The 13,233-nt window shown below is 52.4% G+C and overlaps 1 protein-coding gene across 13 annotated transcripts in view; it reads left to right on the top strand.

Moving 5' to 3' along the window:
* Odf2 (outer dense fiber of sperm tails 2) overlaps positions 1–12,656 on the top strand; it is a 34,328-nt gene extending 21,672 nt beyond the window's left edge. For 12 of the 13 annotated variants that reach the window (XM_063244182.1, XM_003470653.4, XM_013153494.2 and 9 more), the window contains 11 exons: positions 73–189; positions 572–757; positions 1,136–1,245; positions 2,003–2,138; positions 4,852–4,962; positions 5,056–5,160; positions 6,460–6,618; positions 7,668–7,768; positions 9,353–9,515; positions 9,909–10,034; positions 11,712–12,656. In XM_063244182.1, coding sequence (XP_063100252.1) covers positions 73–189; positions 572–757; positions 1,136–1,245; positions 2,003–2,138; positions 4,852–4,962; positions 5,056–5,160; positions 6,460–6,618; positions 7,668–7,768; positions 9,353–9,515; positions 9,909–10,034; positions 11,712–11,900 — 1,503 coding nt within the window. In that variant the 3' untranslated portion in view covers positions 11,901–12,656. Of the gene's footprint in view, positions 1–72; positions 190–571; positions 758–1,135; positions 1,246–2,002; positions 2,139–4,851; positions 4,963–5,055; positions 5,161–6,459; positions 6,787–7,667; positions 7,769–9,352; positions 9,516–9,908; positions 10,035–11,711 lie in introns of those variants that run through there. The other variant, XM_063244189.1, reaches the window with a different exon arrangement.
* Positions 12,657–13,233: the final 577 nt, after the last annotated feature.

Raw genomic sequence — 13,233 nt, 5'->3', positions numbered from 1 at the left:
CACAGCAGATCACAGTGGGTGTGCTGGAGCCAGGTTCAAATCCTGAGCCCACCACTTTTCCCTCTGTCCAAGGCCCAAGCAAAGACAGCGTCTGAGCTTTCTAAGTCCATGGATTCGATGCGAGGGCACCTGCAGGCGCAGCTCCGGTGCAAAGAGGCTGAGAACAGTCGCCTGTGCATGCAGATCAAGGTGCCCACTGGGCCACGGGCTGGGATGAGGAAGGTGGGGCCTGGCCAGGGCTTTATGGACAGAAACACAAAGGCAGAGACAACAACAATGGTCAGGGGCCCTCCCCAGCAGTGACCAGGTGGGGTGCTATTCCGTGGGGCCTGTCAGTGTCTCCAGACCTTAGCTCAGCTGGCTCCCCAAGGGATGCCCTGGCCTCAGATGCTGTCGGGGTCTCTGTGGCCCTGCTGTGCCATGTGCCCAAGGGGTTTTCTGGGTACCTGGCTAGTTGTTCAGAGGAATCCAGCAAATCCCATCCTTACCTTGCCACCTGCTGCCCGAGACCCAGGTGGCACTGTGGCCCTTGCCCTGTCGCTGACATGTTCCCCTCACCCCCTTGCCACAGAACCTGGAGCGCAGTGGGAACCAGCATAAGGCAGAGGTGGAGGCCATCATGGAGCAGCTGAAGGAAGTGAAGCAGAAGGGAGACCGTGACAAGGAGTCCCTGAAGAAGGCCATCCGGGCCCAGAAGGAACGGGCTGAGAAGAGTGAGGAATATGCTGAGCAGCTGCACGTGCAACTTGCAGACAAGGTGTGGGCAGTGGCAGAGCTGGGGGACGGGCAGGGGCAGGGGCTGTGGATGCGGGGGCCGGGGGTGTGTAAACAAGAAAAGAAGGAAACCAGTCACCAGGGGACTGAAGCAAGAGAATTTGAGGCCAGCCCAGGCTATGCAGGGAGACTGTGTCACAGGCGGGTGGGTGGAGGTGGCTGGGGACATCTGTGGGACACTTTGGCCCTGTCAGCTCTAGGGATGGGGGTGATGGTGCAGGGTTGCAGCTGCCATAGATGGTGCTGGGAGTCTGGGAGGGGCTTCTGGGGCCCAGAAGCAAGGGTCAGGCAGATGGCAGCAGCCATTTAAGGGGAACACCCTGCCCCCAGGCTGCTGACCCACCCACTCCTGTCTCCCCAGGATCTTTATGTAGCTGAAGCTTTGTCCACTCTGGAGTCCTGGAGGAGCCGCTACAACCAGGTTGTGAAAGACAAGGGAGACCTGGAGCTGGAAATCATCGTCCTGAATGAGTAGGTTCCTGGGTCAGCACAAGCGATGTAGGTGGACAGCTGGCCAGGTGCTGGGTCCCAGAGGAGGCGAGGCTGCCAGGTTGGGGCCTCTGCCCTGCCCTGTGCCAGGTGCTGGCCCTGTGCTCCAGCGGAGGAGATGGGGCTACAGGAGACGTGGGTTTCCTTGGCTGAGGCTAGGCCCCCAGGTCAGGAATGCCTCCTCCAAGTCAACAAATGCTTTGAGTCCCTGCTGTGTGCGGGCCTCAGGCTGTGCACTGTTCTTAGGGAGTTCTCCCTCAAGTGGGGCAAAGAGATCACTGACGTGGAACCATCCATGGTACAGATGGCAGGAGTTGGGGAGGAATGCCTGAGACAGGGAAATCTGAACGGGGTTTTGAAGGGTCAGTAAGAGCTTGCAGATAGGGTGTTTATTTCCCAGAGGAGCTGTTTGGGCCTAGTTAGCAACTAGTAAGTGTTTGCCAAATGATGGGCTGCGAAGTAGATACTGAGAGCAAGTATCCTTGAGGCTTCGAGTAACAGTGTCATGCTCTGATGGGTGCTTGTGATTGAACTGTAGGTGAGGGTGGCATGGGAGACAGATCTGAGGGGTCTTCTTGGGGGCTGGGGGAACATGGGCACGCAAAAGCAGCTGTGCCACCTGGAAACTGGGGAGCCAGGAGTGAGGTGTGGCCTGGGGAGGACCCCAGGGCCCTGGCCCTCAGAGAGGCCTCAGAACTGTGGAGTTGATGCCCTTGTCTGTCTCTTTGCCCCCTTCCAGCCGGGTGACAGATCTTGTAAACCAACAGCAGACCTTGGAGGAGAAGATGCGTGAGGACCGGGACAGCCTGGTGGAGAGACTGCACCGGCAGACAGCCGAGTACTCCGCCTTCAAGCTGGAGAACGAGCGGCTGAAGGTCCCCGGGGCCCAGGGGACCAGGCGGGAAACGGGGAGGCCAACGCTGGCTGGCCTGGTGGGCGAAGACCAGCCAGGGGGTCTTTCAGAGGCCTGGGAGCAGCAGTGCACATTTTTATCTTTTTTTTCTTTTTGGATTTTGGGTTGAGCTTGCATCTTTCTGCGTAGTTCAGGTTAGCCTTGGTTCACCATGTAGCATAGGCTGGCCTTGAACTCACAGCAGTCCTGTCAGCCTTTTGAGGGCTGGGATGACAGGTGACTGCACCACACCTGGCTGAAGTCAGCATCACAGGGAAAAGGAGGATGCTCCGGTTGGCGAGGCCGGGTCCAGGTCCTGGCTTTGCCCCTCCTCTTGCTAGGTGTAGGGCTCTTCAGGCAGAACAAAGAACTTGGGCTCGCAGGGCACGAGAGGAAGGAAACGGAGGCCTCGGGAGGGTCCAGGGTCTTGCTGAGATTGTGCCCAGGAAAAGTTGAGAGGATCTGAACCTGACTCTGGAGCCCTGACTCATAGCTGCTTTGGTCGCACCTGCCAAATTCCAGAGCCAGAGGCACCAGGGTGTCAGAGAGTACATTTCAGAGACAGGTTTGGCCTTGGTTTTCACTGCTCTGTGCAGTAGCATCTAGGTTTGCTTGTTGTTTTCACCGGCTTTTTGTTGTTAAATAAGCTGGATTTAAGGAAGTCATATGGAGAAGTATCTAAGTCCTAGAATTTTCCTGAAGTAAACACAGTTTGTTATTCTGAATGAACCTGACCAGCACCCCAGTGACTTCTTGTGGCTAACAACCTTGCAGAGGTGACCACTGTCCTGACTTCTGTCCTCACAGATCACTTTTGCCTGCTTTTGAACTTGTAGATTTGTCTATTTTATTTTTATTTTGTTGTTTCTTTAAGAGAGGTCTTGCTATGTAGTTGTTGTTGTTGTTGTTGTTGTTTTTTTTTTGGTACCTGGGTTTGAACTCATGACCTCATGCTTGTCAGGCAAGTGCTTGTACTGCTGAGCTAAATCCCCAGCCCCATTCTATGCAGTTCAGGCTGGCCTTGAATTTACTTTGTAGCCCACACTGGCCTCGAACTCACAATGATCCTCTTGCCTCAGCCTTTGAGTACTGAGTATTGCAGGTATGTGCTACCATGCTGGGCAGATTTGAGTTGCTCATGATCACCCTTGTTGGGTGCAGCTGATTGCATATCCTCAGTGCTGGGGGAAGGCCATTGTGGGCAGAGGTCACAATCCATTGCTCCCTTCTACTGTCTGGCCTTTGGGATCCTTTGCACAGCACTGCTGTGAACCTCTTTCTTTGCCACATTTGCTTCTTCCTGAAGGAAAGCTGCCAGGCTGCCCCCTGGCTCCAGTGGGTGGTGCAAAGGCCAAAGTAGCTGCAGGCCTTTCTGTTCCCTGCAGTGACAGTTGCTTCCTATGTCACAATTCCTTGGTGACACTTGGAATTGATATCTTTTTGATTTTAGCATCTCTGGTGGGAATGTGTGTAGTAGCTCTTTATCGTACTACAATTGTTAGATAAACTGAAAATAATATGTTCTAGTAACTAGTGGTGGATTAGTTATAGTCTGGCACAGCTAAAGTAGTATAATGCAGCGTAGCCATTCAAAGTGAATTTTTAAAACTTAATTTTGGGTTTTGGTTTTTTTGGGGGGTCGGTAGGGGGGGCAAGGTTTTCTATATAGCTCAGGCTGGCCTCAAACTCATGGCCGTCCTCCTGCCTCAGACTCCCAATTGCTAGGATTACAGGCGTTCACCACCATACCTAACTTCAAAATGGTATTTTTAGAAGTGTTATTTTGGGGCTGGGGATTTAGCTCAGCAGCATAAGCACCTGCCTTGCAAGCAGGCGGTCGTGAGTTCTATCCCTGGTACCGATAAAAAAAAAAAAAGAAGTGTTATTTTTTTTCTCAGTGCCAGGGATCAAACACGGCCTGGTGCATGCTAGGAAACGCGCTGTCACTCAGTTATGCCCTGTAAAAATGTGTTTTCTTACTTAGCATAATTTTAGAAGTCAAATACGCACGTAGTAAGTTTAAAACAGCAGGAGTTGGCGGGGGGGAGCCAGGGGCATAGCCCCATGGGAGAGTGCATGTCTAGCATGTATGAGACCCTGGGTTCCATCCCCAGCACCCTGCATACACACGCCCGTTACAGAGCAGTTAAGAACCGTCTAATCCCACTCTTGCTGGGAAAAGGAGAATAACAGCAAAACTGTAAGTACACAGCCAGCGACAGGCCTTCTGCACTGTGCTCAGTGTCTTTCTCTTCATGGTTCTGGGGACCAAACCCAGGCTGTCACATGTGTTATGCAAGCAAGGGTTCTACCCGAGCTGCACCCCGGCCCCGTTTCCTTCAGTGATTGTGGCTTTTGGGATATGAGGGGTTACTTACTTGTGTGACTGCTCACTTCAGTTGGTCAACTTGAGTTGAGGATAGTTGCTAATTGCTGTGTGGCTTAAGAGGAAGGGGCCTTCCCTTTGCTGGCACTTGCTTTATTTTTTGTTTTCTTGAGATAGGGTATCATTAGGTAGGTCAGGCTGGCCTCCAGCTTGCAGTGATCCTCCTGGCTCAGCCCCCTGAGCGCTGGGATCTCTGTATGTGCTGCATGTTCCTAGCCGTTTTTTGCTGGTTCCTTGGAATAGAGCAGAGGGTAGGAGGGCCACCTGGTGGGGACCTTCCTACCGGCCACTCACAAGCTACCCCTTTCAGGCCAGCTTCGCCCCGATGGAGGACAAGCTCAACCAGGCACACCTGGAGGTCCAACAGCTGAAGGCATCCGTGAAGAACTATGAGGGGATGATCGACAATTATAAGAGCCAGGTAGGCCTCTGGTAATGCTGCTGGGAGTGGAAGGTGGGTCTCACCCACGCAGCCGGCTCTGCCCTCGAAGGCCCACTCTGGTCTTGGTCCCAGGTGATGAAGACCAGATTGGAGGCTGATGAAGTAGCTGCCCAGCTGGAGCGCTGCGACAAGGAGAACAAGATCCTTAAAGACGAGATGAACAAGGAGATCGAGGCGGTACTGCTCCTCCCCTCCCTGCTTTCTCCCCTCCCCATTTGGTGCAGCTCAGTGACTGTGCCTGTGTCCGCCCTCCCTGTGCCCTGGCTGCCTGCCTGGGATGACAAAGAGGAACTGGCTCTCCTTTCTGCACCACCACGTCTCTGTTCTCCTCCTCCTTTCTTGTTCCTTCCTACATCTTATCCTTCCCTTCCTGACATTCTTCCTTCTCCTCTTCCACATCTTTGGATGTGGGGGATGAAACCCTTTGTGATGCTGGGGATCAAACCCAGATCCTTGTACATGCTAAGTGTACAGTGCCATCAAGCTGGGCCCCAGCTCCCATTTCCTTAAAAATACAAGCAGACAGCCAGGTGTGATGGTACACGGCTGTAATCCCAGCACTTGATTTAGAGTCAAGGAAAGTACAAAAAAAAAAAAAAAAATCCCAGCACTTGGGAGGCTGAGGCAGGAGGGTCACTGCTAGTTCAGGGACAGCCTGGGCTACGTAGCAAATTCAGGCCAGCCTGAGCTGTGGAGCAAGACACTGTCTAAAAAAAAAAATACTAAAAAATGGCAAACAACTCCCTGTTACATAGAAGCCTGAAGTAGACTCAGTCCATAGTCTGCTAGGTCTCTGGCACATCCACTTCATTCTGTAAGGTGTCTTTATTCATTTATTCATTCATTCATTCATTTTTTGGTACCAGGAATTGAACTCACGACTTTGCACTTGCCAGGCAGGCAGCCACTGAGCTATATGCCTGGCTCTAGTGTCTTTATTTTGTACCACCCAAAATGTATGCCTCCTGTCCCTTCCCACAGAGCCTGTCCAGAGCTGCTCGGCCAGCCAGACAGGGAAGTGTCCCAGGGGTAGCCCTGGAGGCAGGATGTGCCAGGCTTAACCGCCAATCAGGAACTGCCAGCTCACTGCCCTCTCTAGTCTGTCTCCTAGTTATGTGCAAAGCTGGGTAAGCACAGATATCTCTTACTCTACCTCTGACCTGTGGCAATGTGACGGCTTTCTTAAGAGATCAGGAACTAGTCTTGACCTTAACCCTGACTTAGGCTGAATAATTTTAGCCTTAGCATTTTGTTTTCTCAAGGCAGGATCTTGTCTAGCAGTTTGGGCTGACCTTGAACTCACTGTGTAGTCCAGGCTGGCCTCAAATTCACATCAGTCCTCTTGCCCCAGCCTCCCAAGGGCTGGGATTACAGGCATGTGCCACCACGCCTGGCTCCTGTTTTTAATGTATGACTATTGTACAGGAATCCAGGCCCTGGAGCAAGGCAAGCTAAGGGTGTCCTTTCCCCGCACAGGCACGTCGGCAGTTCCAGTCACAGCTGGCTGACCTGCAGCAGCTGCCGGACATCCTCAAGATCACAGAGGCCAAACTGGCCGAGTGCCAGGACCAGCTGCAGGGCTACGAGAGGAAGAACATCGACCTGACAGCCATCATCTCCGACCTGCGCAGCCGGGTAAGGGACTGGCAGAAAGGGACCCACGACCTGACCCGAGGAGGGGCCCGCTTGCCAAGATGAGCTGCACAGCCCCCAAGGGACGACCGCTGCCTTTTTCTCGACTGCCACTTTGGGAAAGGAGTGAGCTATCATCAGTGCTGTGAAATAAAAGTCTGGTGTGCCAAACGCCTCGTGTCGCAAGAAATGATTGTCCTTATAGGAGCCGTCTCTCGCTGGGGACCCCAGGGCCCCTGCTCTGCCTCACACCAGCACTGCACTCTGCCTACTTCCCCGGAAGTCACCCAGCCAGGCCATTCCCACTTGTCCTCTTGCTTTAACTGCGTCCACTTCCTCTTTGCAGATGCGCTGCTGAGATTCTGTCCTGACAGACAGAAGCACGCAGTCCCTTCAGCAGCGATCTGCCTCGGGGCTTCCCCTCTCTCTGGCTACCATTCTCTAAGTGACTCCCCAGGAACTCGGTGAGGTGGATGTGCCATTTCCCTGTTTTATAGAGCGCAGCCTAGGCCCCGAAGGGGAGAGCAGTTCCCCAGAGGTACTGCACCTTGACCTAGGATTGGAACCCACGGCCGTGTTCTCAGATTCCAGCTTCTCTTATCCTCTGCATTGAACATTTGTATTCTTAGGGCCTGGTGACTTCTCCAAGTCACCAGCATGAAAGGTTGATGGCCGTCCTCCTGCCTTGCTAATTGGTCCCCAGGAAAGGGAAGGGTGCAGTCGATGATGCCAGCGTTGTCACTGGGAAAGGGTGGGGTCACTGTCTGCTTTCGCCTTTGCCTTCCCCAGTCCCAGGTGGGACCCAGAGTGGCCTCTGCCCAGGGGTGGTGTAAGGAAGCAACACCGTGTGCTTCTCCAGTAGCCAGCCTGGCTTCTGGTGTGCGATAGTCCGCTCTGTCCCCACTGTCCTTTCCTCCAGGTTACACTCTGAGCCCTGGACACTGGCCTGCCTCCTGGCTGTGGTTCACGGGTCCTAGAAGAAAGGAGGATTCCCTTGTGCTCTCTCCTGAAGGGAAGTTCCTGCATCAACTAGTCTGTTCCTGTCCTTCTAGATTGAACACCAGGGGGACAAGCTGGAGATGGCGAGAGAGAAACACCAGGCCTCCCAGAAGGAAAATAAACAGCTGAGTCTGAAGGTGGATGAACTGGAGAGGTTAGAGGCACTTGGTCCCATCTCTGTTGTCTTTCTAGGACCTGAGACTTTCAGCCACTTAGCTGCTTTGTGCTCAGTGTGCGGAAGTGTTTGAGGGACTCGAGGCCCTGAAGGTGCTAGGCAGACCTCAGAGGAAGCTGCTTCCTGCAGTGGTAAGAACGTGGGACGAGGGAACGGGCGCTCAGCCTTGAGGGACACTGCTGGACGCCATGACCACAGCCAGCCTGCTGGAGGTAGCGTGTATGCCAAGGGGACGCTTGGTCCAAGCATGTCGGTGGGCTGGATGCGAAGGAAGGGCGGGGGCTTCTCCTTGCCCTCTTCTCTTGAGACAGGGTCTCGCTGTGCAGTTCAGATTGGCCTTGAGCTTGAACCAGGAAGCTCCCCTTGCCTCAGCCTCCCAAGTGCTGGGATTACAGGCATGTGCCACCATGCCCAGCTTTTGTTTCCCTTTTGTGCTCCTTGAACCGAGGTCCTCACTCATGCTAGGTAAATGCCAGACCACTGCTCTGTAGCACCCCAGACTGCTTCCCCTTTTAACTACCTCAGACCTCTGGTTCCTCATCTTTTCAAGAGTGGGGTGTTTTGTGAGGTTTTCTTTTCTTTTGGCTTTTTTGAGACAGGGTCTCACTGTGTAGTCCAGCTGGGCCTCAAACTCACCATGATCCTCCTGCCTCAGCTCTCCACAGTTTCCTCATCTTGAGAAAGGATCACGGTAGAGATGAGACCAGAGCCTTCAGTGAGAGGGTCTTGGAAGGGCCTTGGCACATTACCGAGTACACAGATGCTCATGATGTCAGTCTGCATTTGCCGGCTGAGTTTAGCCCAGTTTTCCTATGAAGACACTGAGCTGGGGGAGCTGGACAGTGCCAAAGCTTTGGCACGTTCAGCAAGGCCTGTTGGCACTTAGTGAAGGAGACTGGTTACCTCCGCCTGGACCCAGCCTGAGCCTCAGAGGTGCTGGACTGAGGGCTCGTGCAGCCTGCAGGAGCTAGCACTGCGCAGTCTCTTCTGGGCTCTACCTGTGCCCTGCCTTATGGCCTATATCACATGGCCAGATCCAGCAGGACTTGTGTCACTCCTGAAATTAGAAGGCATAACCAGACCTGTGGCTGAGGTAGGAGGATCACATGTTTGAGCCCAGTGTGGGCAACTTAGCGAGACCTTGCCCCCCCAAAACTAAAGAGGCCGAGAAGGCTCAGTGTGAAGGCCCTGGGTTTACCCTCCGGAACTGCCAAATGAACAATAATCATGATGATGATAAATTGGAAGGTGTCTGGAAGAGCACTGGGGACAGTGTGTGTCCCATAGGACGGCCTTGGGTATCCGTGCTATCTCAGTGGTCCAGCTGAGGTCCCTTTGCCCAGGGAGGCAACAGTAAACAGTAGAAGTTGAAGGCTTGGGACTTGGTGACAGGGACCTGGCTGCTGTGTGGACCCTGGCAAGGGCTCATCACAGGCTGCCATTCTCTTGCGCACACTAACCAGCATTCCTGCTGCCTGGTTCCAGGCCACCTGCTCGGAGATTCTCGGCAGGCTGTAGGATGATGGGGTTCAGTTCAGGGCCTGACTGGGTGCTTTCACCTAGGAAACTGGAGGCTACCAGCGCCCAGAATGTCGAGTTCCTGCAGGTGATTGCCAAGAGGGAAGAGGCCATCCACCTATCCCAGCTGCGGCTGGAGGAGAAAACCCGGGAGTGTGGGTCCCTGGCCAGGCAGCTGGAGGGCGCCCTGGAGGACGCCAGGCGGCAGGTCAGTCCTGCTGCACTCTGCAGCTCTCTGAGCCCATCTCCCATGAGTAGGTAGAAATGGCCTTGTGGGGAAGATCAGAGGAGTGGGAGTACATTTCTGTAACTACAGCACTTGGGAAGTCAAGGCTGTCACGAGCTCAAGGCTAGCCTGGGTAACATGGTGACTTGTGGCCAGGTTGGGCTGCATAAGCTAGACCCTGGCTTAAACGACAAAAGTCAAATGAGTAACTGTTGTGCAGGGCTCACCCGTTCCTACATGATGGCCACTTTACTGCAAGCCCTAGCTGGGAAAGGGCGGGAAAACGGGGCACAGGCAGAGGCTCCACCCTTAGTTCCTGCCCTCTGCCAGGCACCAGGTGTCAGGGAAGCTGCCCACCTCTGTGCCTTTCTGCAGGTGGAACAGACCAAGGAGCAGGCACTGTCCAAGGAGCGAGCCGCCCAGAACAAAATCCTGGACCTTGAGACGCAGCTGAGCAGGACCAAGACCGAACTGAGCCAGCTGCGGCGGAGCCGTGAGGACGTGAGTCTGGCGGGAGGTGGGGACCCAAACATGGCTGGATTGCATTTCAGTCCTTGGGGCCCAGGGCAAGGTGTCCTGTTGTCACTGTTCTTGTTTTTTTTTTGTTTTTTTTTTTGTCTTTTTGAGACAAGGTCTCGCTGTGCAGTTCAGGCTGGTCTTCTGCTCACTTTGTAGCCCAGGATAGTCTCGAACTCGCAATGATCCTCCTGCCTCAGCCTCCCAAGTGCTGAGATTACAGGCATGAGCCACCACACCCAGCTGTCACTGTTCTTATGATTCCCAGTTCCTTTTCCATCTCTCAAGATTGCCCCAAACATACTTCCTAAACACAACTGTAACCTGGGGGTGTGCTTGTGCACACCTATAATCCCAGCACTTCCGAGGTGGAGGGAAAAGGATCACTGCAACTTGGAGGACACCTGGGCTGTGGAGTGAGTTCAGGGCCAGTTTGAAAACATAGTGGAAAAAAAAAAAAAGAAAAAAAAAAAAAAAAAAAAGAAAACATAGTGAGACCCTGCCTCAAACCAAAAAACTCAATTTTACAGGTGTGGTGGCACATACCTGTAATCCCAGCACTCAGGAGGCTAAGGCAGGAGGATCATTGCAAGTTCGAGACCAGCTTGGGCTATAGAGAAAGCTCAGGGCCAGCCTGAACTGCACAGTCAGACCCTGTCTCAAAAAGACAAAAACAAGGGGCTGCGGATTTAGCTCAGTGGTGTAAATGCCTGCCTGACAAGCGCAAAGTCGTCAGTTCGATCCCCGTTACCAAAAGACAAAGACAAAACAAAACCCCCAAATTTATAAAAGATATTTACATCCCATAAAATTTGCTCACTTAAATTGTATGTTTCAGCTGGGCCTGGGTGGTGCACATTTGTAATCCTAACATCTGGAGGCTGAGGCCAGAGGATTGCTGTGAGTTGGAGGCTGGTTTAGGCTACATAGTGAGACTGTATCCAAATCCGGCCCCACACCCAGTTGTACAATTCATTAGTGTTTTAGTGTACTGGCAGAGTCATCCAATTACCATGATAATTTAGGTTTGGAATAGTTTTTAAAAGAAATCTCATACCAAGCCTAGTGTGGTGGCATACCCTTCCAGCTATTCAGAATGCTGAGGCAGGAGGATTGCTTGCCTCTAGGTGGTTTTTTTTTTTGTTTGTTTTGTTTTGTCTTTTTGAGACAGGGTCTTGATGTGTAATTCACAGTGGCCTTGAGCTCACTTCGTAGCCCAGCCTGGTCTCGAACTCACAACGATCCTCTTGCCTCAGCCTCTCAAGTGCTGAGATTACATGTGTGCACTACCGTGCCCAACTTTGACTCTAGCTGTTAAAAGCCAGTTAGGGACCTGGACATAGACCTTGTCTCTTCTTCCTGTTCTTTTTTTTTTTTTTTTTTTTTAATTTTTGACATTGGGTCTCACTGTATCATTCAGGTTGGCCTTGAATTTACCAAGGCTTGCCTTGAACTCAAGTCGCTCCTTCTGCCTCAGCCTGCTGAGGGCTGGGATTACAGGTCTCCATCACTACATCTGGCATAGAGACCTTGTCCTTTAAAAAGACAGCCTAACAGGCTCTATCCCATTAGCCTTCACTGCCTGTGCACCTCCCGAGCCCAGCCCATCACCCTGCATGTCCCATTCAGCTGTCCCCTGTACACCCCGTGCCTCTCTCCTAGGCGGACCGCCGCTACCAGAGCCGCCTGCAGGACCTGAAGGACCGCCTGGAGCAGTCGGAGAGCACCAACCGCAGCATGCAGAACTACGTCCAGTTCCTCAAGTCCTCCTATGCCAACGTGTTTGGAGACAGTCCCTATACCTCCTTCCTGACCAGCTCCCCAATCCGCTCCCGATCACCCCCTGCCTGAGGTTGCCTTCCAGGACTGGAGTGCTGCCCAGTGCAGAGGATGTTAGGAAGGAAGGAGTTGCCAAGCCATAGCCAGAAGCCAGTGGTTCTGCTGTCCCCGTGAGGAAGCATCTGGGCTTGTCCTCAGCTGTGACCCCAGATCGTCCCTCACACAGCGGGCCAGGGAGCAGGGGGCGCTTGACTGCCTCCTCCTGATGTCGCCACCTGATGGAATTTTTTTACTGACCTTGACAGGCCTTACATTTACTACTCCATCAGGGAGCAGATTCCAGCTGCCCGTGACAGATGCCAAGACTGTCCCAAGAGAATTCGGGCTGGACTTTTCCCTCCAGTACCCACCAGCCTCCTCTTTTAGGAATCCCTCTTGGGTTTTCTCTGATCTGAACCAGCAGAAGCCCTGCGGGGCTGCGAGCAGCTTTCCTGCTTTGATTTCAAGGGTATGGGATGGAGCAGTGTTCCTTTAAGGTTGGGGGAGCCCTTGACACCTCTCACACCCATTTCCTTGAGGCCATGTGCTCCCCAGCACTTCGCAAATACCTTGGGGCTCAGGTGGCCTCCCTACTTTATAAGTGTAATCCTGAGCTCATTCATTTTGGTTTCCCTTTGTATCTCTAGAATGAATTTATTCTTGAAATATTTGTACAGTTTTACAAAAAGATTTCTAATCAGTTATTTAAGGCTTCTTGGGATGATTTCCTTTTCCAGAACCCCATTCCTCTTTTAAAAAATGATTAAAATAAAATGCTACGAGAGAAAATGTTTTGAAAGTATTACTGCATGAAACATCAGGCTCTCTATTTTAGCCCAAGTCATTTCCTTCTCTATATTTATTTAATTTTTGAGACAAGGTCTCATTGTATCATTTGGGCTGGTTGTGAACTCCCCATGTAGACCAGGCTAGACTTCAATTCATGGGCATTCCCTGTCTCAGCCTACCAAGCTGGGGATTACAGGTGAGCACCCAGCTATTGTTTCTCCTTTTTGCACTTTCACATCATAATGCTTAGATATCTGGAGGAGACACACTTGGTGTGAGGTATTGCTCACGCTTTGGGCAGGCCACTGTGACAGGATCTCACAGTGTACCTCAGGGTGGCCTCAAACTCACTGCTATCCTCCTGCCTCAGCCTCTCAAGTGCTTGGGATTACAAGCATGTACCACCATACCTGACTTTATGTTATTTTTTTTTTGGTACTGGGAATCAAACTCAGGACCTTACACTTGACAGGCAGGCACTTATGCTGCTGAGCTAAATCCTCTGTAATTTTTAAAATGTTAATTGCTGAATGTTAAGATTATGGGCCACTTTTCTGTACTTATAAGAAAAAATAGG

The sequence above is a fragment of the Cavia porcellus genome, unplaced genomic scaffold (genome assembly GCF_034190915.1).
Source record: "Cavia porcellus strain 051 isolate PalLab524CR breed Dunkin Hartley unplaced genomic scaffold, mCavPor4.1 scaffold_49, whole genome shotgun sequence".
Lineage (NCBI taxonomy): Eukaryota > Metazoa > Chordata > Mammalia > Rodentia > Caviidae > Cavia > Cavia porcellus.
This window is presented reverse-complemented; position numbering and strand designations above follow the sequence as displayed.